This window comes from Grampus griseus, assembly GCF_964374135.1.
Source record: "Grampus griseus genome assembly, chromosome: 11".
In the NCBI taxonomy this organism is placed as follows: Eukaryota; Metazoa; Chordata; class Mammalia; order Artiodactyla; family Delphinidae; genus Grampus; species Grampus griseus.
In genome coordinates, this window is record NC_139005.1 from 86,818,132 (window position 1) to 86,843,938 (window position 25,807).

The 25,807-nt window shown below is 48.1% G+C and overlaps 1 protein-coding gene across 1 annotated transcript; it reads right to left on the bottom strand.

The window, feature by feature from the left end:
* Positions 1-15,429: 15,429 nt before the first annotated feature.
* On the bottom strand, positions 15,430-24,837 carry CKAP4 (cytoskeleton associated protein 4; the record flags this gene model as incomplete). The annotated part of the gene is made up of 2 exons (XM_082666737.1): positions 15,430-17,909; positions 24,382-24,837. The coding sequence occupies 2 exons, from the start codon at positions 24,835-24,837 to the stop codon at positions 16,578-16,580; spliced, it is 1,788 nt and encodes a 595-aa protein (XP_082522863.1). The 3' UTR covers positions 15,430-16,577.
* Positions 24,838-25,807: the final 970 nt, after the last annotated feature.

The following is a 25,807-nucleotide window of genomic DNA, read 5'->3' on the forward strand; positions in this document are numbered from 1 at the left end:
AACCAGATCCATCCTGGCAAAAAAACAGGACCGTCCACAGGAATGTAGCAGAGCCGTGGCTCTCTTGCCTCCAAAGTGAAAAGTGCTAAGGAAAAAAAAAACGACAGCCTGCTTTCACATCACTGACAGCGTTTCCCTCATCCTCCGTCATTACCCTGTGTTGTTGTTGGTTCCATGTGGTTTTCTTTTTTTCTCTATAAAAAATGTAATTTGCCTTTGCTTTTGAGAAAGTTCTTGGAGAAAGTGCAAAAAAAAGTTGTTTTCGGGATCCTTCCCCGTGGTTTAAAAGTGTCAGGTGCCAGATTTTTGCGGAGAAGTTCCATAAACATTGTGCCACGCGGAGCGCTCTCGCCCGGCACCAGGAGCATTGTTTTTGGCAGCCAGGTGGTTCACCAGGGGCACACCTGCTAAAGGCAGCCGCCCCTGTGCTCAGCCAGAGCTGAGGCTGATAGAGAGAGAAAAGGAGTGGGCAGGGCAGCTGGGCAGGGCGGAAATGAGAGCTGGGGGCCGGGGCTGGGCTGGGGGGGTGGGGCGCCCTGGGCTTAATGGGACACACCTGTTGGAAACAGCCTCGCAAGGGAGCCCTCGAGTCAGCCGGGCACTTTTTAAGACCATGTACTTGGAAACTAGAAACCAAGAAATAGTGATGATAAAGAAAACAAGAGTCTCGTGTAAGGAGAGAAGGGTGCGTTGGTGGAAGTGGATGGAGAAGGAAAAGGAGTGGGAAAGAGAGACCGTCAAAGGAAGGAGGGAAGGAAGGATGGAAGGGAGGATGGAAGGGAGGAAGGGAGGGAGGAGACAGAAACCATTAATGTTGGGATATACAGATTATTTTTCAGAATGTATAGCTGGGAAAAGTATTCACCCCCCAGCTCTGACATATTCTGAGAGATACAGCGGTCTGTGTAGCTCACATCATTTCAAGATTTTCTCTTTTCTGGGACACTTGAGACATGGGGGGAGGAAGGCAGCCAGTCCCCCTCTTCCTGACTCACCCACCACTGCCGAGGCACTGGGCTCTGCTGGGAGCTGATGCACTGGGGGTGGGGAAGTGGCTCCCAGCCTCTGGGTTTTCCTTCCCTCCGCAGGGTTTGCAGTGGATGAAAAATGCTGCCCTGGAGGATGGAAACCCAAATTCCAGGCAAGCCCCTAACTACCAAAATGTGCCCACTGGAATAGGCTAACCAGACCCCATCTAGAAAGATGCTAGGTTAACTGCTGGTGCTAAATGCCCAGCAGAGGATTCGGGACCTCATTAAATTATAGATGATGGGAAGCTGGAGAGAGAGATGCCTTTTAAGGGAATGAAGCTGGTGATCCTTGGCTGGATGGATTACAGAGAAGGTAAAGGAAAAAGTATGGAAAACAGGAGAATTTCATGAATTTTCAAAAGGAGAAGAAAGATACAGAGGCTTTACAAAAACAGATTCATGGGCTTTCTCTTTCCCATCTTCATTCTGGAAAACTTAGAGAAGGATAATGAGGAAAATAAAAGAGATTCATAACATTACCATCAAGAGATATCGTTTTCTAAAAAAATTTATTTATTTTATTTATTTTTGGCTGTGTTGGGTCTTCGCTGCTGCACACAGGATTTCCCTAGTTGTGGCGAGCAGGGGCTACTCTTCGTCGCAGTGCGTGGGCTTCTCATTGTGGTGGCTTCTCTTATTGTGGAGCACGGGCTCTAGGCGCATGGGCTTCAGTAGTTGTAGCACGTGGGCTCAGTAGTTGTGGCTTGCCGGCTCTAGAGTGCAGGCTCAGTAGTTGTGGCACACGGGCTTGGTTGCTCTGCAGCATGTGCGATCTTCCCAGACCAAGGCTTGAACCCATGTCCCCTGCATTGGCAGGTGTATTCTTAACCACTGTGCCACCAGGGAAGCCCCAAGAGGTATCCTTTTTAATAGCTTTATTGAGTATAACAAAGGGCATATGTTTAAAATGTGCAGCATAGTAAGTTTTGATATATATGTATATACCCGTGAAATCATCACCATGATAATATAATGATCATATTCATCACCCCCGCCCCAAAGTGTTCTCCTACCCTTTTGGAATCCCTCCTTTCTATCCCTTCACATTTTGTCTCCTCTGTTAGCTTATTAACTATAATTTAACTCTTTGTATTGTAATTTAGTGGATGCTCTAGGGTTTATAATAATCATCTTTAACTTATCACAGTCTCCCGCCAAGTGATACAACGCCACTTCACATATTCTGTAAGAACCTTACAACAATATCCTTTTATTTCACCCTCCTCCTTTTGGTATACATTTTGCTTCTACATGTTATGAATCCCACAATACATTGTTATTCCTTTTTAAAAAGTCAATTATATTTTAGAGGGATTTAAATAATATCTATCCATGTAATTAACATTTCTGGGGCTCTTCATTCTTTGTGTAGATCCAGATTTCAACCTGGTATCGTTTTCCTTCTTCCTGAAGGACTTCCCTTAATATTTTTTATAGTGCAAGTTGGCTAATGATAAATTCTTCCAGCTTTTCTGTCCCCTCCTCTTTCAGAGATTCCAATTACATTTACATCAGGTCACTTGTAGTTTTACCACAGCTCACTGAAGCTCTATTTATTTTTTTCAGTCTTTTTTCCTATGTTTTTTGGAATAATTTTCATTGTTATATCTTCAAGTTCATTCATCTTTCTTCTCAAAATTTAATCTGCTATTAGTTCCCTTTGGGATGTTGTCATTCTCATCTCTAGAAGTTCAATTTCAGTCTTTTTTTTTAATAACTTCCATATCTCTACTTAATATGTTCAATCTTTCCTCTAGCTTCTTAAAAAACATAGAATACAATTAAAATAATTACTCTAATATCCTTGTCTAAAACTTCTAATATCTGAGGCATTTCTAGGTCACTTTCAATTGATTGGTTTTTCTTCTCGTTATGGTTATATTTTCCTGCTTTTTCAGATACCTCCTAGTGTTTTATAAAATGCCAGACGTTGTGGGTTTTACCTTTTTGGGTGCTGGATGTTTTTGTAGTCTTATAAATACTCTTGAACTTTGTTCTTGAACATAGTTAAGTCACCCAGAAACAGTATGGTATTTTCGAGTCTTGCTTTTAAATTTTGTTAGGCAGAACTCAAGGAGAGTTTAATGTTTAACCTAGGGCTAATTTCTCCTACTACTGAGGCAAAAACTCTACTGAGTACTCTACCCAATGCCCTGTGAATTATGAGGTTTTCACTTTGACTGGTGGGAACAGAGACTATTCCCCGTCCTGAACGAGCTCCCATCTATTTGAGGAGTTCTTTCCCCAACTTTGGGTATTTCCTCAAACACATGAGCTGAAGGCTGTTCACCTGAAGACTTAAGGAGGACTATCTGCAAAATCCCATAATTCTGTCTCGTCCCCGGTACTGTGTCCTGTAAATGCTAGCCACTCCGGACTCCGCAGAAGGAGACCTCTGTCTCCTCAACTCGGGGAGACTGCCAAGATCCACCTGGGGTTCCTCTCCCTACACCACAGCCTGGAAACTCTCTTCAGGCTGCAAATTAGGGTAGGTCCAGGGCTCACTTCACTTGTTTCCCTTCTCTCAGGGCTCACTGTCCTTTGTTGTCCGATATCCAATGTCTTGAAAATGGTTGTTTCACACATTTGGTTCAGTTTTTTAGTTGTCTTAGATGGCTGGGTAAATCCAATACTGTTACTCTACCTTGGCCCAGAAGCAGAAGTCGAGATGATGAGGGGTTTTGTTTATTTTCTTGTGGAATTATTTTCCTTGCAAATATTAGTCTCTCTAATGTATACATGTGTGTGTATATTCAACAAATCTTTATCCAGTGCCTACTATGTGCCAGGTACTATAGTAGTGTTGGGGATACAGTGCTCATCAAGACAGACATGACTTGCAGTCTAGGAGACACATCAGGCAAACCAATGAATGTATAATTACCGTAGTTCATCAGCTCTAAGAAGGCACTGCTTGAAAGTTGCACCATTATTTTATATACAACTAAAAAACAAAAACACTACCAATGATACTTCTGAGGCACGTCCAATTGTAAGATGCATCCTGATTTCAGAGACATTAAAGTGCTTAGAAATATAAGTATTGGAAAATCAAGGAACTAGAGCAATAATTAATAACAATTATGACAAGAGCTGAGACAGAGAAAGCCAGAATGCCAGAAGACCATATATCAGAAGGATCTGACTTAGCCTTGAGAATCAAGGAAGACTTCCATGAAGATGCAGCATTTGAGCTGGGGTCAAAAAGATGACCAAGTGTTGGCCTGGTGAAGGTGGGTAGTGGGAAGAGTATTCTAGACAGAGGGACCAGATTGTGCCAAGTTGCTGAGGAGTTTTGCATTGGCAGGAAACTGAAAGGTTCATGTGCTTCTAGTGTGAATTTAGGGACTCCAGTGTAATCTTGGACTTTACCCTCAAAGCAACACAGACACTGTAGGTTTTAAGCAAAGGAGTTATAAAATTAGATTTGTCTTGTTAAAATGTCACTCTGGCTTCTGGGAGAAGGATGGACTGGGGAAAGCAAGGACATCAGGCAGGAGGCAATCACAAGAGTCTAGGCAAGAAATGACAGTGGTTTGGACCATAGTCATGGCAGTGGAAAGCAGGAAACGTTCTTGAGAAATGTTTAGAAAGATGTATGAGTGAGATCTGGTGACTGGAGGTAGACAGGGAGAGGGAGGTGTAAGACTCGTGTTTCTGACCTGAGAAACCAGATAGATGGAGAAGACATTTACTCTGATACAGTTCACTGGAGGAGGAGAGGGTTTCAGAGGAGTAGATAATGGGCTCATTTGAGGCACAATGAATTTAGTAAGCTTGTACATTTCATGGTCTTGGCTACAATCACCACAAAACAGCCCTGGGTTGGAAGGATAGCTGGTGGCTCACTGGTGCAAAAGAAAGGCTAGAGACCCCGTCACCAAAAACATTCAAACAAGAGAGAAGCAAAGTTCAAGTGAAAACAGCATGTTGTGGATGCTGCCAGGGCATCGCCACCCCTGGATACTTTCCATCTGAACCCTAGACACTCGATTCCTTCAGTATCACAGTAAATGACCTCTGATTATCTCTGCACCTCAAAGGCTGAGCCGAGAGTTCAACGCTCTAGGCTGAGAGTTTGTAATTTGCTGAGAACTAGAAAAGAGAATATCTGTGCCTCTTCCCCCAAATAGAAAGTGTGTTCCAAAGACAGTCTGCTGTGAGGTCTTTAAATGCCAAGTATGTACTTAAGCAGAGCTGGTCCAGAGCTCAGGAGAGAGGTCTGGGCTTGAGAGAAAACCTTGGTGTCCTCAGCCTATGGAGGTGGCATGCTGAGCCCAGGAGCAGGTGGCAGCACCCAGGAAGAGAGGATAGAGCAAGGAGAAAGGACTGTCCATGACCAAGCCCTTAGGTCTGGTCAAGGAAGAGAAGCAGGCACACATCCCCAGAGGGAGTGGCCAAGGAAGTGAGAAGAAAACCAGAAGCATGAAGTAACTCGGCCACCAGGGGAGGGAGTGGGCACTTGTAGTGAACACAGCTATGAGATGAAGATGAGGATGAGAAGATCTTGGACTTGGAACCCACTGGTGGCTTCCACAGGAACCATGTGACAGCACAGAGGGGAACTCAGATAGCAGGACTGAGGGACGATAAAGAGACAAAACCTGGTGACGCCTTCAAGAAGTTTGCCTGTGGGCAGAGGCAAGAGGTGGAATGGGCACTGGAGGTTTTCTTTTCTTTTCTTTTCTTTGTTTTTCCTAAATAGGAGAGAGAGGAATGTGTTCAAGACTTGACTGGGTAGAGTCAGAGGAGAAGAGGCTGAGGATACGGGAGAGGAGTGGGAGGATGGAGAGTGTCTCATTCCAGGTTGTTGGGGTCATTCATTCAACAAGCATCGCTGAACACTTGGCTACACACTCAGACATGATAGCACAGTGGTCCGGAACACAGCCTCTAGAATGTTCAGGTCTTGATTCTGCCCCTGACTGACTAGCTAATGGACCTTGGTCAAGTCATGGAAACTCTCTGAGCCTCAATTTCCTTGGCAGTAAAATGAGACTAATAATTTTAAATGCTTCACATGGGCTTCCCTGGTGGTGCAGTGGTTAAGAATCCGCCTGCCAATGCAGCGGACATGGGTTCGAGCCCTGGTCTGGGAAGATCCCACATGCCATGGAGCAACTAAGCCCGTGCGCCACAATTACTGAGCCTGCGTGCCGCAACTACTGAAGCCTGCACGCCTAGAGCCCGTGCTCCGCAATAAGAGAAGCCACCGCAATGAGAAGCACATGCAGCACAACGAAGATTAGCCCAGCTCGCTGCAACTAGAGAAAGCCCGCGCGCAGCAACGAAGACCAAACACAGCCAAATAAATAAATAAATAAATAGAAAAACAATTTTAATAAATAAATAAAAATAAAATGCTTCACACACTTGTGACGAATAAGTGAGTTAAGGCATGAAAACAATAATATTAGCAAACATTTAATAAGCACTTATTATATGTTAGTATTTAGTTGTTTCAGGCAGATGGGCAAATGCAGTCCCCGTATCCACCTCAGCTTGATGTGGAAGTGGAGATAATGGTTTTTTTAATGTGTTTTCTTCTAGGATTTTTTTTTTTCTCTGCATACTTTAGAGTCTGCAATGTAGACATGAATATATATGTTCAACAAATCTTTATCAGGTTCCTACTTATACTGTTCTAAGCACTTGCAACCTCACAAATACTCTGTGAGGCAGGTACTATTATAATCACCCCCATTTTACAGGTGAGGAACTGGGGCAATAAGTTAGGTAACTTGCCCCGAGTCACACACCCAGACAGCTGAGCTCCAGAGCCTGTGTTCCTAGCTACTAGGCTATCCTGTTCCCACTAGCTCCAAGAAGTCCAAGGGTAATAAGAGGAAGTGAGGTAAGAGGTCCACAGCCAACAGATGTAGGAACAGGCTGGGAAATGCGAAGCTTGGTAGGAAGCTCCTGAACAAGGCTCCCTGCCCAGAGTTTATACTTTTACGGCTGGCTTTTGGGTGAGTCTGGCAGAATTAGAGGCCAATGGAGATGCGTAGACACCAAACCACCAGAAATGCCCCTTCATCTCCTAATGACAAGCTAGACCCTTAGTGCTCTCTTAAGATACAACCTCACTGTCCCTGACTTCTGGGGCACCTGACCAGGGCACCTGATCAAGTGAATTCAGTGGGAAAAGACCCTGCCCAAAATTAGCAGGATGGGGTTTCTAAAGCATAGCAAGGCACTTTTAGTGGAGCTGCTGAGCCAGAAAGGGTTTTGCCTGCTGACTTCACTTTTTATCTCTGCCTAGGGGTACCTGAGGCCACCACAGGCTCTGCATCAGCCACTTCTGGAAGGAATTTCCATCAAGAAAAAAAATAGGCTCTGCTGTTACACAATGCAGAGATGGGCAAACCAGCAGCGTGTGGTATTTGTAACTGTAAATGTTTTTTCGGGATTAAACAGTGACACCAGCAAGGGCAGAAGCAGGCTACAATGCTGGATTCCAGACGCCTTGGGGTGGTTCGACATGCCTCCCAGCATGAGCATGTGACCCTAAAAGAGCCGTTTTAAGCCTTTTCCCCCTGCTGGATTCACGTAGAGAGGTTTGAACCCTCACAAAAGAAACTTCTCAGCTGCACATACCACCACCCCATTCTCACCCGTCCCCCCACTCCCCTCGTCCATTTCTGGTTTCTTACTTACACAGGCCGACTTGAGTTCTTGGCTAGTTCATCCCAATTCTCTCCTGACAGGATCGCAGAACCTTAGAGCTGTACATCAGGAAAAATGGGGCCAAGCTTATTGTGCAGATCACAGCGATGTCCTTCCAAGCAGACTCTGGACTTGAACCTGTGTCTCCCAGACCTAACCTTCTCTGTCCTCTGCACTACACTGCCCTCTTCTGGCAGTGGAGGGAAATTGCCTTTTTGGTCTGCGTGTAGTTTTCAAGACTCTTGAGGCTCTGACACCTCCTCAGGGCAGACTTTCTCTGCAGAGCGACTGCAGGGATTGGGGCTCTCGGCTGTGTCTGCAAATCTCACTCACTTTCTCTTGCACCCCTTCTTACCTCCGGAGCCTGGTTCTTCCCTGAGAAGGGTGGGAGGAAAGTAGACATCTGTGGAAGGAGGTAAGGTGGAGCTGGAGCTGGCCCTAGTTCGTGGCTAGCAGAGCCCCTGTTCTTGGCAGGAGAAACCATATTGCACGACGGAAGAACCCAAAGGTCTTCTCTGATGTACAGAGCTGTGAATTTGCAGGCCTTGAAAGAGATTTACAAAGAGCCCAAAGTTTCCATCCAAAGTTTCCATCCAAAGTTTCTCGGGGTTGGGAGTTTCCATTAATTCATCTCATACACTGCAAGGATCAAAATCCCAAATGCCTTTGAGAGCCAGACAAGGGTCCTAAATGGATGGAGAAGCAGAAGTGAGTTAGTGATGGGAACCGTGAGGATCTAGAGGACACAGGCCCACCTAGAGGTGCTCGGACCCAAAATTCTCAGCATGCATTTTGTCGGCCAACAACAGGCGAGCTCGTTTCACAGGACTCATATTTTCAACTCCCTGCCTTATAGTCAATTTTGAAGTAATATTTACTGAACACCTTATTGTGTGAAGGGCACTGTTCTCAGCACCTGAGATGTAGTGACTATGTTAAGGGTCACAAAACCCTATGAAGTAGGGTTTAGCATCATCCCCATTTATAATGGGAAACTGATGCATGGAGCCCTTGAGTAGCTTTCCCTATGTCCGACAGATAGACATTGTCATGGCTAGGATCTGAACTCAGAGAGTCTGGCTCCAGAACCCAATTCCTTAACTATCAGTACTATACAAACAGTACAAGTATGTAAAGTTGTATCCTTGGACATTATGGGATGCCAGTTATATCACTAAGGCAAAAAGAACGTGATTTTTAGTAGGCAGAGAACGGTCGTTAGAGATAGACCAATGTGAGTCTGAATCCTGGCCCTAACGATTACTGTGTGATGTCAGGGCAAATTAATAAAACTTTCTTAGCTGCTGTGAATGACCAGCAAATCACAGACTGCCGTTCTCACTTTCTGGGATAATCTCTAGGATTAAGTGAGATAAACGTGTTTTACCTAATGCATGACATAAAACACAGATACACAATTATGAGTGACTGCTACTTATGTTAATGACTAAGCATTCAGCATTGGACTGCTCTAAGGGTCAGCGCCTGCCCTTCTGAACTAGATGGACGTGGGAAGGTTAAGTCCTTTAGGACTTACTAAGCCTCAACTAACAAAAGATTCCTATTAACAAAACCCTTTATCATTACCTAAGTTTTCAGAGGGAGCTCATTTGGGGGAGAGTATACATATTTAAAAAAGTGTTCATGTCACATAACAATGCACTCATGAGTCTTTTAAATAGTGGGTTTTCTTGGTACATTTTAACGGTACAACTGGATTTATCCCTCCTTTCTGAAACACAATACCTAAAAAACTGAAGAAATCATTTCTATGATCCCCAACTTAGACACTAGATGGCGCTAAATTCTCGCTTCAAGTGGCACCTCTGGTTCCTACAGCCATCAGCCCTACAGATTTGGGGTGTGCTGAAAGTTCAAGAGTTTGAGTTCCTGGTGCATCCGGGTATCTTCTAAAAGTTAACAGACTTCGGATAAGGTTATACAAGATGTCAGCCCAGCCTGGAGGCTATCGCCGATAACAAATCTAACAAATCACTAGCCCCACCCCAGTAAGAAAGACAATATTTGAGCATCCACTGTGTGCCAGACACTGGAGGAAGCTAGGACCACAGCCTTGGTTAAGACAGAAGTTATCCTTGACCTCCAGGGCTTTGCCCACCCTCTAGTTCTTTTTCCCTCAGACCTCCTGCTGCCCACAAGATGCTCCCAAAGAATCATATAAGACGATAAAGTCAAGGAAAGTTGGAGCTGGAAGAGAACTTGGAGATCATTTTATATTTATCACCCACCTCACTTCACACACAGCACGGCAGACAGGGGCCCAGAGAGAGATGAGTTATCCAAAGAAACACTGGCCAGCAGACCAGAACTAAGACCAGCATCCTGACCCCAGGTCCTTTTCCGCCCTGCCTCCTGTCCTTAAAAGTTCAGCTGGGGGTACTTCCCTGGTGGTCCAGTGGTTAGGACTCTGCACTTCCACTGCAGGGGGCACAGGTTTGATCCCTGGTAGGGGAAAGATGATCCCACACGCGGGCATGGCCCCCCAAAAAAAACTTCAGCTGGGGACTCCCCTAAGGAGAGCAAACCAAGACAATACCAGCTCATGAGAAATGTAGACCTGTGTTCCTGAGTTGCTAAGAGTGACTCCATAGGACAGTGAGCATCTTAATACCAGGCAGCTACACCCGATTGATAACAGGCATTTCAACAATTTATGTTAATTATAATTTAATTTTTTAAAGTATGAGTGTTTCCCTATGTGTTTCATGCCCCTTTTTAAAAATTTTTCATTACAAAACATTTCTGACATGCAAAAAGTATCAAGAATATGAAGAGATTGGGAGTTCCCTGGTGGCCGAGTGGTTAGCATTCCAGGCTTTCACTGCCATGGCCCAGGTTCAATCCCTGGTCAGGGAACTGAGATCCTTTAAGCCACAGGGCATGATCAAAAAAATATATATGTATGGGGAGATGGATATATATGTGATAGTAAAATGTTCATTGCAGTATCTCAGTGGTAAATGTATGTGTTCACTGCACAATTCTTCCCATTTTTTGTCTGAATTTTCATAATAAATTGCTGAGAGAAGAAAAAAGATATTAAGAATAATATAATGAATGCCCAGGTAGCCCCCACGTAGCCGAAGAGATCAATCTGAATGTGGGTAGTCAGTATCCTAGCCATTTCTTGATCCTTTTACTATAATATATAGTATTACTTTGTATGCTTCCTTAATTTTATATACAAGTTTTCATACTATGTATTTTCTTCTGCAGCTTTTTTTTTTTTCACTCAGCATTTAGTTGAGCAATCCATCCACACTGAGACACAGGATTCTGGTTTAATTCATTTTTATTATTGTTTTGAGATCCATTGTATGAACAAGTGACAAAGTAGTTATTGATCAGGTTACCAGACTTTTTAGGTGTTCACAATATTTTTGGTCTTAAGCAGTTGCCACTATGCCCGTCATTTACATGGTTCCATGTCACCTTGTGTCCATATGAAAGGCACGATGGTGTACAATTCTGTGTGGTAAAGAACATGGCCTGTGGAGCTTCAGGCACAGCTGGATCCAGGTGCTCATGCTATGTCATCAGGAATCTGTCTAGTACCATCTCTTGGCTTTGCTTTCCTCTATGCTGGCTTCATTCTCAGTGGTCTCTCCACATAGCGTGGCCCCTAGCAGCTCTGGGCTTATATCCTGCCAGTGGACAGAGGTCACTCCTTTCTAGAAAGTTCCAGCAGCAATGGATAAGATTGGGATATGTGTTCACCTGGAACAAATCAGACCAGGAGAATGGGATTTCTCACTGGCCGATCCTGGGTCATGTGCTTATTCCAGTCAGTCTCATCAAAGCACAGTAGACTGAGAATGGGGAAGGAGTGATGTTCTGAAGAAAAACAGAGGAGTTGTTGCCAAACAAGGGAGGACTGATGCTGGGCAGGCAAAAACAGAGGTCCAGGACCTCATCAGTCCCTCCTGTATGCACCCCTTTACCGCAGCACATGTCACACTACATGTGCCGTTTACATATCTGTGTCCCTTTTTCAGCTGGCAATCTCTCGAGGAAAGGAGACCTCATCCTTCGTCTCATCTCCCAGAGCGAATGCAATTCTGCCTGGTTCATAATAAACAGCCACTTGTGGAATCCACACTTTAACCAAACACAGCCTGAGGAGGGGGAAGGACTGTCAAAGCCCCTGCCCCTGTAGTTTTCACCTCCTTCCCTGTGGACCCAGCCAGAGAGGCGAGAGGAAGAACATTTCCACCACACCTCACCCTCTTTTTTCATCTCAGAGTCATTGACCAGTAAGATGGAGACCCCAAAATGTGTTATCCAGCTCAAAAATCCTTATGCACTCAAACAGATGCTGTTTATTGAGCACCTACTATGTGTCACATTTTTTTAAATAAGTGACAGAGGCAAGATTTATCAAATAAGAATGTGTCCAGCCTTCTGTAAATATACTAAGAACAATTGTACATTTTAATAGGGTAGATTTTGTAGTATGTGAATTATAACTCTTCGTTGTGGTGCGCAGGCTTCTCATTGCGGTGGCTTCTCTTGTTGTGGAGCACGGGCTCTAGGCGCACGTGCTTCAGTAATTGTGGCATGTGGGCTCAGTAGTTGTGGCTCACAGGCTCTAGAGCACAGGCTCAGTAGTTGTGGCACATGGGCTTAGTTGCTCCACGGCATGTGGGATCTTCACAGACCAGGGATCGAACCTGTGTCCCCTGCATTGGCAGGCAGATTCTTAAACACTGTGCCACCAGTAGAGTCCCAGGACTAGGTATTTTTAAGTGAAGAAAATAAATCAGTTATAGAGTAATTCAGAGCACAGGTTTTTAACTGGGATTTTCTTCTGAAACCAAAGGGGAGACACTGAAGGATTTAGTGGGGAAACGACCCAGGCTAACTTTTGAGAAAGTCTCTTTCTCAGAGCTTTTGAGAAAGATCACACCAGTTACCCATGGAGGATTCCCTGAATGGGAACCAGGCTGGGGATAGGGGAGGCCAAATAGGGGCTGTTCGAATCCTTCAAGACACGGACTGCAGTTTGTACATTTAGCTCTGTTTCTTTCCACATTTACTGCTGGTCTCCTCCCACCTGGACTGAGCATCATGAAGGCAGGAGCCGGATCTGTCTTGTTCCTTGTCATCTCCTCCTTGTCCAGCAAAGAGAGGTGCTCTCCGAGTATTGTTGAATGAATATTGACCACGTTTCTGTGTTAACAGGCAGGGGGTGCAGTCAGCAGTTGCTGCTGGAATTCAGGCACCATCTGGTGATGGAGTGAAGGCTGCAAGGAATGGGATGGAAGTGGCTGTGTCTGGGCTTCAACCTGAGTGGATGTGGAGGGACAGGAAAAGAGAGAGGTGGGGAGACATGGGTGACTCCTGAGCTTCTGGTTCAAGCAATGAGGGAGCAGTGGTTCCACTGACTCCAGGGGAAAGTGATGACTTCCGTTTCGAACCCTGTGAGATGTTAGGCAGTGGGGGCAGGGTGTCCAGATGTTACTGGAAAAAGAGATCAGTAGCTCAGAATCATGTTTTGAGGAAGACATAGGGTGATTGCAAAATATTTAACCCCTGGCAAAGCATGGGTGCCCACCCATGAGAACTAATGTTTCCATGAGGGTGGAGCACAGTCCTGGAGACCTCACTACACCAAGGTTTTAGCCTATTAGTTGTTGGACTGTAAGGAGGTTAGTGGTCCCGAGGGAGGGCACTCAGGGGGCTCAGGGCTGCAGCTATTTACCAAGCAGCACAGAAGTATTTCAATCTTTTACCCTCCGGTGTGGCTGCACATGAATGAGCACTGGAGCTCTTACTATGTGCCAGATGCTGTGACAAGCTAAACCCTCTCGATCCATGGCCTCATTCAACCCTCACAATCATCCTGTGAGGTGTCATCATCACCATCATCATCATCATCACTATTCTAAGTGACATGGGATGTGGTGGAGCAGTCTCCTTACCAGCGTGCTGCCAGTCTTGCTTGGGGAATTTCACCGCAGCCTATTATCCTGGTGCTGGACCATCTGCAGTTTAATCAATACCTTCAATTACTTGTGCCTATCGCCTGTTCAAAGGCCGGGGCAAACTCATGTTTCCTGAGGGTTCCCATTACTCATGGACACATTCCAAGAGACTTCCCATAGGCCTTTGCAAACCTCTTCTAACCACCCCAGCCCAAGCCTGGCAGAACTGGCCACTCCCTATTCTGTACCCCATTATACCTGGCTATAGCATCTATAATTCCTTATGATATCTACCAGCTTACATGACTGTCACTCCCACTTGGTTACAGGTCCTTTAAGGATAAGGATCCTGTCGAGTGCATCTTGAATTCACTGATACCTAGCAAAATGTCTGGCTATGGGCTCAATAAATGTCCACTGAATGAATGAGTGAGCAGACACGAGCAAGACTGAATTGTGATTGTTATTTGGGGTGAGATCTATCTCATAATGCATTCCTTTTATTTTCACCACTTGAATTTATATCTGACTACTTCTCTGACCCTTGTTTTCAACTATTAATATTAAATGAGAATATATTAAACTACTCCACAGTCTGAGGTTAGACTGCAGAAATGATGGTAAAAGAGCAAGAATATGCCTGATGCAACCAACCAAGCTGAGAAGAAACAAGAATTTAATTGGCTCCACACATGGGAGTTTATGCTGTTCAGCACCTTCCCCCAAAGAGGGCAAAACAAGCTGTTAAAACATAAACTCTTTGACCTCAAAATAAAAATACAGATGATTTCTAACACCTATAAAGGGCCCATCCTGATTGCAAACTGCTTTGGGAGAAAGAGCTGTGAAGCCTTAAGGATCTGCCTCCCTCCGGGACGCAGATGACTGGCAGAGAAGTTCAAAGATGAGGGACCCTCCAGCCAGAAAGGAGGCTTAAAGCTCCGTATGCACTCAGGTCTTGGCCTCCCTCTACTCCCTGAGTGGGAGAGAAAAGAGCTCCTGTAGCCTCTGGCTCTGAAACAATGGACGGCAAGTACTGCACAGGTCAATGTGACCCTGTACTTGTGCTGCTGGAAGCTGGAGGATGCTGTCACAGCTAAGAGCAGGGACTGGGCTCAAACCTCAGTCCTGCCACTTCCTAGCTAGTGATCACACATGATGCTTCTCAGCCTGCTGCCCCTCTGTAAAACGGGGAATGATGCTGCCTACCTCCAGGGAAATATTAGGATTAATAAACAGAGGCCTATGAACAGCTAAGCACCACGCCTGGCATACAGGTACTCAATTCAGTAAACAGTGTCCCTTATTAAGTGGCAGGTGGATGGCAACCTGGCAAGTAAAGGAAACATGCCCAGGTTTACACGGGGGCCAAAGGTCACCAAGATAGTCCAAGACAGTGGTCCTTAAACCTGGCTGTGCATTAGAATCAGCAAGGGAGCCTTTAAAATGCTAGTGCCAGCCCTCTGTACACCCACTGAATCTGAATCCATGGGGATGGGCCCCAGGCATTTCTAAAAGCTCCTATAAGATTCTAACAGGTAGCCAGGGTTGAGACCCTCTGCTATAGCTAAGAGTTGGGGTCAAGCAATGACCTATAAATAAACCTGCTAATAATCAATCAAAACTATGCCCCCAGGCCTAAGAGGGAGTCCGTCTTGGTTTTAGAATTGGAAAAAAATAGTCTTAAAATTGAACACTTACCCATCTTTCTAATCCTGAATACTGCATGTTAATAACATACATCGTTCAAAGTTACTAAATTCTCAGAAAGCAACCACTCTGGAAAAGTCATAACAAAGCTCAAGTGTTTATTAAGAATTAAAAATACTGTAAATAAGCCATACAGTTCATTTCACAGTAAACTAAACAAACCTTTTTTTTCCTTTTTCTTTTCCTTTTTTTTTTCTTTTTTCTTTTTTAAAGGGCAAGACAGCCATTAAAGGACGGTACAGCTCAAAGGAGAAGGGAAACAGCAAACAGCTACAGAAAATGCACGTGTTCCTCACTGATGGATGGGGTCTGCTGACAGCAAACCTCTTCAGGGACATCGCGGTAAAATGAAGATGTGGCCTCCATTCCCCAGGGAGGCAGCCCATGCCTTTATGAGCAGCTCTCATAATACATTTCTTTAACGAATCCAAGGATTCCCTTTTCAGGAATTCTAAACCCTTACTCTAAACACATTATTTGGGGACCCTACCAAGAGGCGACATAGGTCGGCCACAGGGGACTCTGGGCGGGTTGTGCCTTCACATTCTGAACCGTCTGGATTCTTTTGCATAGTTATCATTGAGATGGAGAAATGGTTCAGGAATGGAAAAGACACGTACCCCACAGACCACCAAGCAGCTGATTCTTTTCAACTAAAGATGGAGGGGCTTGTCCCCCTCCCAATTCAGAGCTGCCATTTATGAACTGTAACCAGTTTAAAGTGGAAGACAAGAAGTGAGTGACATCTCATGAAAACCTTGGCCAAAAGTACTAAAAAAAAAAAAAAAGTGAAATGAATTTTCCTTAAAGACAATTAGAAAAAAAAATACCTCCTCCCCCTTTTTTTGTTACTTGAAATCCTCCAGCCAGGCAGGGTTTTTGAGGTTAATCTGCTTCCGTTTATCCTCGGTTGCAGCCACTACGGTTCTTCCCTGACACTAGGGAGAAACATCCCTTCTAGAAGGCACCTCTGATGCACAGGGGCTGGGCCTTCGGGAAACCCAACCAAAGCAGAAGCAGAAGGCCTGCGCAACCGATAGCGCGTGGTAACCATCGTAAATAAATTAAACGGGCACAGAAACACAGAAAGCCCCAGTGATCCTGGTGGTGTGGCCGGCTCTTCGGGAGGGACCAGGCCCTGGGGGGAGGGGCGCGGGAGCGAACAACACATTTTTTGGTCGTGAGAAACTGGACTCGCCATCCGCGCCCTGCCCACGCAATCCATTTAGACTTTCTCGTGAATCTTTTCCACTTTCACAAACAACCTATCCAGGTCATTCCTCAGGTCCTCTAGCAAACTTTTGGCTGACTCCAAGTTGTTCTCGTTGGTCTCAATCTTCACTGAGTACGCGACCAAACTGTCCACGGCAGTCCTGAGCATTTTCAAGTCCGACTCCACCTGGCCCACGGAAGCTCTGAGGTTGTCCAGAGAGGAGAGTCTGTCCAGCAGGTCCTGGGGGGGCGCGGCGGCAGCGTCGCGGGTGAGCAGTGTGCGGACCTGCTCCTGCACCTTCTGCAGCGCCTCCACGGCGCCGGGAAGCTCGGCCATGCGACGCTTCAGTTCGTCCACGTCTCCGACCAGGGAGAGCTGGGCCTCACCGAGGCCGCGCACCCTGCCCGCCAGGCCACCGGCGTCGGCGTCAACGTCTGCGTCGTGGGCGGGGCCCAGGCTGGCCACGCGCTCCTGCAGGTCCGCCAGGTGCCGCGCCTGCTCCTCGCTCTGCGAGCGCAGCGCCTCCACCGTCTCACGGTGGTGCTCCCAGGCCGCCCGCGCCGCCTGCACCCCATCTTCCACGCTCTGCAGCCGCGAGTCCAAGCCCTGGCTCTTCTTCTGAAGCGTTTCGAAGGCCTCGGAGGGTCTGAAGACCCCGTCTTCTTCCGGCCTGAGGGGTGCGGCCTTCAGCTGGCCGAGCTCCTCCTCGAGTCTCCGGATCTCCTCGGGCAGGCGGGCGGCCGACTCCTCCGCCCGGAGGACCTTCTCCATGAGCGCCTGCAGGGTGTGGTGCTCCGAATCGGCCGCCTCCTTGAACCTCTGCTGCTCTTGTTTGAGGCTCACCAGCTCTTTGACCTCCGTGTAGACATCAGACTCCATGGTCTGGACTGTGCTTCTCAGGGCCTCAATGTCCTTCTCTTTGGACTTAACCGAGGTTTGTATTTCCTTCACTGCTTCCCTCAAGGCTTTCAAATCCTGCTTGTATCCCTCCGAGTCTTCCAGAGAGGTGACCTTGGCCTTCACGTCGTTTATTTCCTTCTGGCTCCTCTTCTGGACCTCGGTGAAGATGGCGATGTTGTCGTTGATGGACTTGGTGAGCTCGGTCAGCCTTTCCTCCACCGTGTTCTCCAGGGATGTGAAGTCCCGCTCCCGGGCGTCCTTGACCACGTGGATCCCATCTGAGAGGTCTTTGAGGATCTCATTCTGGAGTTTTTGCAGAACTTCACTGATGCGGTTGATCTCGCTCTCCCCTTGCTTCACGGCTTTCTCTGTGAGATCTTGTTTATGTTGGGAGCTTCTCACGAAGGACTCAAAAGTCCCGAACGTGGCTTGCAGAGACTGCACCTGTAACCAAAATCCAGATGTTAACCACGGAGAAGAGCTGATGGGTTTTATGCAATTCAGTTGTATTTCTTTCCATTTGCCCAGCTTACAGGTCCCTCCTCTTCCAGAATAGTACCATAATTTTTCCTTTAGGGAACCATCCTTGCACATAGCCCATGTGGTTTGGGGGACCAACCCCAAGGCCAGCTCCAAATGCTCCAGGCCTGACCAATCAATGCTTTCTGTCCACCCACTTCCCACCCGCTCCTGGAACCACAGTGATTAGCCCGTGGATGGGCATGTGGCCTAAACCAGACCAACAAATCGATTCTAAGACTTCTCTTAAAACTATTGGGAAGGGAAACCGCTTTCTACTGGGATTGCTACCTATAGGATGAGGGAGGCCTGGAACAGCTCAGACTAGCACATGACCAACACCTGCCTACAAATCCAGCCAGCACAGAGGGAAGCAGAACTAAGAGATGGCAAGGTCAAGTTCTGAAGACACAATTTAAATCTCTGGATACAGCTATACTGAAGGAACCTACTCTGGAACTTTTTTGTTTGAGCCAATAAATTCTTTCCCTTCCTCCATCTCTGTTTATGCCAGTTTAAGCTGAATTTTTAGCTCTTGCAACTGAAAGAGTCTCAAGTTTTTCTAGAAACAATGCTGAGGCACATGGGAGACACTGGGCAGGGAGGCAAGAGACAAGGTTCAGGTCTCTGCTCACCGCCTATAGCTGTGTGGCCCCGAACAAATCACTGTCCTCACCTGAAAATCTGACCAGTGGACGGTGACCCTTAGCATTTTCTGGCTTTGTGAACACACTATGATCCTATTTGCCACTACACCTTCATTCTAAATAAATTCTACCCTAAACAGGGTCTGACCTGGAAACCACCCCCAGGAGCAGGTTTAATGCACTGAGAGGCTGAGTATGACGATTAATGGTCTGGGCTTCATCCTGATGTGGCACATGGTACCACCTAAAATGCTTTCTTGCCAAAAAAAAGAGAGAGAAGAAAAGAGAATCCAAATCTGTCAAGTTTCTAGCTCTAACCACCAATTCACAGAAAACATACAAGAGTGAAACATGCCATGAGGATACAGTCAAATCCACAATGTAGAAAATTCTGCAGGACAAATAATCAGGATCTTCAACAAATAAATGGCATATTTAAAGGAGGAAATATAAGAAACTATTACAGATTAAAAGAAACTTAAGAGATTTCTCAATTAAATGCAATGTGTGGACTTATATGGATCCTGCTTCAAACACACCAACTGTAAAAGAGACATATTTTTGAGAAAGTCAGGGAATCTGATTTTGGACTGGGTATCAGGTGATAATCAAGAACTACTGTTAACTTTGTTAGGTGTAATATACTGTGTTTTGCCAAAAGAAACAAGCAAAGGAGAGGGAAAGGAAAGAACAGAAAGGAACTCTTTATTTGTTAGAAATAAATCCCAGAATACTTTGGGTCAACTAATGTGTCAGTCAAAATTAAAATTAGATCACTATCCACGGGGTCTGCCAGGGCAACAAGGGCCCTTCAGAGGGTCTAGAATTGAACTGACGATATTTTCTGAAGCCCTGCACCCACTTGTGCCCACTGACTCTTCCAGGGAAGGACAGGCCAGCTTCTCTGCCCATGCTCACGCCGTTCAGCAGACCTGGGCCATTTCCCAATACTGAGAGCATCAGAGCATCTGAGAACAAGACAACCAGGTGTGCATCCAACACGGTGGTGGAATAGAGTGCTTCAGACCCATACTGTTCCACCTCCAGCCCAAAAAGAGCATAAAAAAATGGGAGGAGGAAGGGCTGGTGAGGGGATGAAATTAAAATAGCAAAAAATTGATAATTATTGAAAGTGTTCCCTATATTGATCTCTTCTTTTGTTTATGCTTGAACATTTCCATGATGGACAGCTAAAAAAATAAAATAGCATGGGTTCTAGAACCAGACTGCCCATGTTCAAATCCTAGCTTGGACACTTCCTATCTGTGTGATCTTGGGCAAGTTATTTAGCATATCTGTGCCTTGGTTTCCTAACCCACAGGATGGAAACAAAGATAGTACTGTACCTAAGTCATAGGCTTGTCTTGTGAGGATTAAGTGAGCTTAATCCACTTTACGTATTAATATGTAAAGTGCTTAAATTGTGCCTAACACATAATGATCAATAAACAGTAACTGTCACCTTCGTTATCATTTAATCTTTCTTCTGGAGTAGCTCAGAAGTCTGGAGATTCCTAGCCCACCCTTGGCCCAATGCCAAAGGGCAAATGCTATAGGTATGTGAACAGGACCCCGGGCTCTAGTTCCAGCACCAGCTCTGTGCACACAAGTAAGTCACACTCATATTCCAAGTCCCGAGCTCCTCATCTATTAACAAATAGGTTTCTAAAGTCCTTCTGGCTTCCACCGGTCTGTGATTTTAAGATAGATTAGAATAAGATTCTCAAGGACTCCAGAATACTAGACGATTTCCCTGCTTAACCAAATATAACCTAGAGCTCAACTCTGAAATTAGGTTATTCAATCACAGAACCTGCCTGTTCTGAGCACAGCATTCAGAACAAAGGTTTGAACAGGTAGGCACACTACCTGCAACATGGCAGGCGTTCATCACTGTTTTCTGAATGAATCAAAGAATGAACGCATTTACAGAGAAAGGCCTGACGAAGACGGAGCTGGTCCATTTCCCCCGACCCCTGACTGTCACTCCTAACCTGGGCTGGCTCTTTACAAATGGCTAGGAAGGGGACTAGATCAGAAATTATGGATGAAACCGAACAAATCAACCCGTGACACTGAAAAGAGCACAAAAAGTGTCTCCCTATGATGGTGTGAGCTGTTCACCTTCACATGCAAAGACCTCATTATAATCAATATGCAGGGGACTTCCCTGGTGGCACAGTGTATAAGACTCCACGCTCCCAATGCAGGGGGCCCAGGTTCGATCCCTGGCCAGGGAACTAGATCCCACATGCAGGCCACAACTATGGAGCCAGCGAGCCACAACTAAGGAGCTGGCAAGCCGCAACTAAGGCGCCCACGAGCCACAACTAACACCCAGTGCAACCAAATAAATATTAAAAAAAAATAATTATCAATATGCAGTGGATACATGTTTCCCCAACATATGGGGGATACCCACTAAGTAGTGGACAAGATGCCAGAGCAAAGTAACGCTAAGACAGGTTCCCTGTCATCAAGGAGCTCACAGCAGGGGGTAGGAGAAGAGAACAGTGGTGGCTCACATTCAACAGGACACTTGATGTACACCAATGATTATGCAGAGCACTTCAGAGACATCATCCCAATCCACCCTGATAATAATCTCATGAGTTGGTAGCTCCTATTAATCCCCATTTTACAAAGCAGAAGCCTGGGAAGTGGTAGAGCTGAGCATCAAAATCCAAGAATGTCTGACTTTAGAACCTGCGCTCAGCCTCCAGTGATACGCTCAGGCAGAAGCATGTCCAAAGTGCACTGAGTGCCTGGAGGAGATGCTGCCTCAGCCTCAAGCCTTGACTCCTAGCCCAGAGTCAAGATGAGAAAACAAAGAAATACGACCAGAGAACTCACTCGTCCACAAATAGCTTTTAGTCTCATTAAACTGTCCCCACCAGGCCTAAGCCTACTCCTATACTCTACGCCACCCTGGATCTGCCAGAGCAACCTAGGCCCTTCAGAGGGCCTAGAGCTGAACTACCAACATTTTCTGAAGCCCTGCACCCACGTGTGCCTGCTTAATCTTCAGGATAAGAACAGACCAGGCTCTTGGCCCATTCAGCAGACCTGGGCCGTGTCCCAATACCGAGAGCATCTGAGAACAAGAGAGACCAGGTGGGCACCCAAAAGGGCAGTGGAGTAGCATGTTTCAGAGTCACACTGCTCTGACTCCACCGCTGAGGGTCTGCACGTTCCTGAATGAGTAACACAACCACTCCAGGCTCAACTGGCCCATCTACGAAATGGTGCTAACACCTCAGAGGGTGGCTGGGAATGCCTGACCCACAGTGAAGACTAATTATGAACAAAATAATACAGTAAGAATATGTCCCTGCGAAGAAGCAAACCCCAGCCCCCAACAAACCTCACAGAGAGGGCTGTGAGAGGCTCAAACTTAGGTTGTCAGACGGCCCATCCATCACTACGCACTCCTCAATGCAGAATAACATTTCCTGGCCACCCCGGAGGTGCAGAGGGAAGTGGCCACACACTGTGGAAGATCCTGTGTGCCAAATGCCCCCGTTCTGGGCATGTTCTGAGTTCCAAGTCAATGAAGTAAGCATTAATTGAACACCTACTAGGTAGCAGGAGCAGGCAAGGCATGGGAAAAACAGCACAATGAACAAGCGACTAGTTAAGAGTGTTCTAGGAGTTCACTGCGGTTTGAGTCCTAGCCCTGCCACTTGCTAGGTGTGTAACCACGCAGAGTTCCTTAGCCTCCTTGTAGCTCACTTTTCTCATCTGTGAAAGGGGGATCATAACAGTCCGTACCTGTTGGGCTTGTGACAGTCAAAAGAGATGAGTGCACAGTAAATATGAGGCATTAATTATTAGCTTGATTACGCCACTAAATTAAAAGAAAGGTCATGATTTCAATGGTTTACAGCCAGGTGGACTCTTAAAAATCTGGACAGAGCCCTCCCCTTAATGTGGACATGGGAAACCTGAGTCCCCGAAAGGAAAGGAATCTGTACAAAGCTGTGATGGAGGAGGGGTGGGAACCTGAAAGGTGAATAAGGGAGGGGCAGGGAGGAAGCAGAGAGAATAAAGTTCAATTTTTTCCACCTCAGTTCAAGACCTCCACCATCTTGGCCTCGACCTCCCCCTCCCCCTCACAGCTTCCTACATGTTCCTCTGCTACAGGCAGGGTAGCCACGTGCTGTCCCCCAAACAAACCTGTCTGTTCTTCACTCCTTCTCTCAACAGTTATCCATTACCATCTAGATCTAGACTGGCACTACCCTGGCCACCAGGATACGGGCCTGGGCAAACTCCACCCTCTCTCTCTTCTGAACTCGCACAGCAGTTACCCTCAACTGAAACCCACCTGTGCGCTGCTTCACAAATAGGATTTGTCTTCTGCACCTTCGCACCCTCCACAGGGCCTACGAGGAGCCATATGACCATAGACTTCACCAAATATTATGACTGATTGGTTAAGTGGGTGGATCGAAGAGAGGAAACTGAGAGGCTAGTGATTATACTCCAGCAGTATGTCTACTTTTTAAGAATGATTTGACATTCAGGATAGGCAAAGCAGCACTGCCTACTTAATTCCCTTCGAAAAAGTCACCTCCCTTGGCCTGCAGCATGGAGATGACTCACTCCATTTGCTCTGCCAGTCTTAAGAGGAAATTCCTAGTCCTGCATATTCCACACAAGTCGATAGAAACTTGGCAGGGCAGGCAGCATGCTGGGAAAAGAAGGCAGCAGTTCCGGGCTCAGAAGTGGTGGCGGGATTTTTTGTTTCGATCATGCAACCAACTTTCATTGAGCAATGACATTAGGGGAGGACGCAGGAATGAGGCTGAGGGAGCTGCACTTGGTGTAGGAAAAAAACAGAAAGGGTGGAACCTAAGCAACTTCGTGTGGAAAGGGAGGTCCATCCATACCTGAAATAGGCCCCTGTGGACCCTGCACTCCGCAGTGGCCTAGACACTGTCATGCAGTCTGCCATTCAAGAGCTGGGGTCTTTATCAATTCACTTGATCTCTAAACCTCAATTTTCTGATCTGGAAAATGGAGTCAAAACTGCCAGTCCTCCCTCCCAGGGCTCCCATGAGAATTAGATAATAAGTGAGTAAGCCTTCTAAACACCATATAAATGTGGTATTATTCACCAGTATGACCTAGTATTTTTGGCTTTTCCTTTCCTCTAAAGCTGAAATATGCTACTTCCAAGGCCCACATAGGTACACTGGTCCAATAAAGGGCAAGGAGCCTAAAGAGATGAGCTATTTCATTAGAACTACACAAATGAGTAAGACTACTAGCTTTTCTTTCCCCAGGCTCCAGGTCTATTGAAATCTGGCTCAGATGTCTCCCACTGGGAGAGCAGAGGTGCGGCCTTGCCCGAGGCTTCCAGGGATGCGCTGGCTTCCCTTCCAACCTCCTCTTCAGACAACTCTGCCCATTCAGCGATTCCTAATCCAAGAAGAATGGGCTTCCCAGAGCCTGCCGGCTTCCTTACAGGTCACCGCTAATGTCCTGTGACAGGCCCTTGGCCCACCCTCCCGGGCCGGCCAGACCATCCTCGAAGCGGTCCATCCCTCGGGGCCGATTCCTCCGCGGCCATTAACAAAGAGGGTCTGGGGACTGCTTTGGAACTAAGGGGCCGGGGCGGGGGCACCCCGGGCCGCTGACGGGCCTAGGCCAGAAAGGGGCCCGGCCGGGAGGGCACGAGGGGGCCCGGCCGTGGGTGCGTGGGCAAGACGCCGGGCGCACGGCATTTGGGGGGCCGGGGTACCCACCTTCTGCTCGACGCCCTGCAAGCCCTGACCCAGCTCCTCCCTCTGCCGGGAGAAGTCCTGGTGGCTTCGCTGGACCTGCTGGACCTCCTCCAGGACGTTGTGGACACACCAGCCCGAGAAGGCGGCCGCCGCCACCAGGGCGAGGTAGAAGAGAAAGTTGAGCACCCGGCCGAGCCTGCGCGAGCAGGACGCGGAGGACGAGGCGGCGGCGGCGGCGGCGGCAGCGGCGGAGGACTTGCCTCCGCGGTGGCCGCCCTTGCCGTGCGCTTGGTTCTGCGGCTGCTGCTGCGGCTGCTGCTGCGGGTGCGGCGCGGGCGGCGGCGGCGGGTGTTGCTGCGGCGCCGGCGGCGGCTTCTTCGCCACGTCATCCGCGCCGCCCGACGGGTGGGCGCCCTTCTCCGAGGGACTCGCGGCGCCGTGGCCGCCCTTGGAGCCCCTTTGTTTGGCCGAGGGCATGGCGGGCGCGGCGGCGAGTGAAGCCGCGGGCTGCGAGGCGAGCGAGCGGGGCGCGCGGCCCAGGAAACTTCCTCGGGTTCCCCCGGGGCTGGGCGAGCGGCACGCGGGCGCTGCTGGCGTCGGAGCGGCAGGGAGAGAGAGAGAGCGAACGGCCGGGCGAGGAAGGAGGCCGGGCGAGCGAGGAAGGAGGAGGGGGCCTGCCGCCGCCGCCGCCGCCGCCGCGGCGCCGACCCCGCCTCCCGGGAAGGGAGGCCGGCAGAGCAGAGCCGGGAGCGCCTGCCACGCACGCTGGGGCCGGCGGGCGGCCCCTCCCCCTGCCGCCACGACCCCAAAAAGGGAGGGCCGAGCGCGGGGCGGCTCCGCAGGGTCTAGGGGGCTGGACCAAGTCGGGGGGAGGGGACGGTCGAGGGAAAGGTGGCGGCCGAGCGGGGTCTACGGGAGCCGGGGTGGGATGGGGGTGGCCGAAGGGAGAGGGACGGCCCAGCAGGGTCCGGGGGTCGGGGGTTGGGGGTTCGGCGGAGGGGAGGGTGGTGGCCGAGCGCGGTCTACTGGGGCCCGGTGGGGGCGGGGGGGCGAGGGTGGTGTCCCAGCAGGGTCACCGGAGGTCGGGGCAGGCGGCTGAGGTGGGGGGGGGGCAGGAGGCAGCCGAGGTGGGGAGCGACCGGGCTGGGTCAACGGAGGCGGGAACCGGCGCCGAGTGACCGAAGGGAGTGGGCGGAGGGCTGGGACGACTGGGACCGGGACTGGCGACTGAGCTGAGGCCCCGGGGGCCCCGGGGATAGGCGGCCGAGATGGGGGTGGCCAGGCGGAGCGGAGAGCCGGGGAAGACCCGGTGCAGTGGGCCACGTGGGAGCCCCGCTCCTTTATGGACCTGTGCGGAGAGAGGAAATGAAGGGGGGCGCCCCAGGAGCCCTGCCTCGGGAGTGGGAGCAAAGGGGCGGGAACACCCCCCCATTCCTTTCTGCGGGGA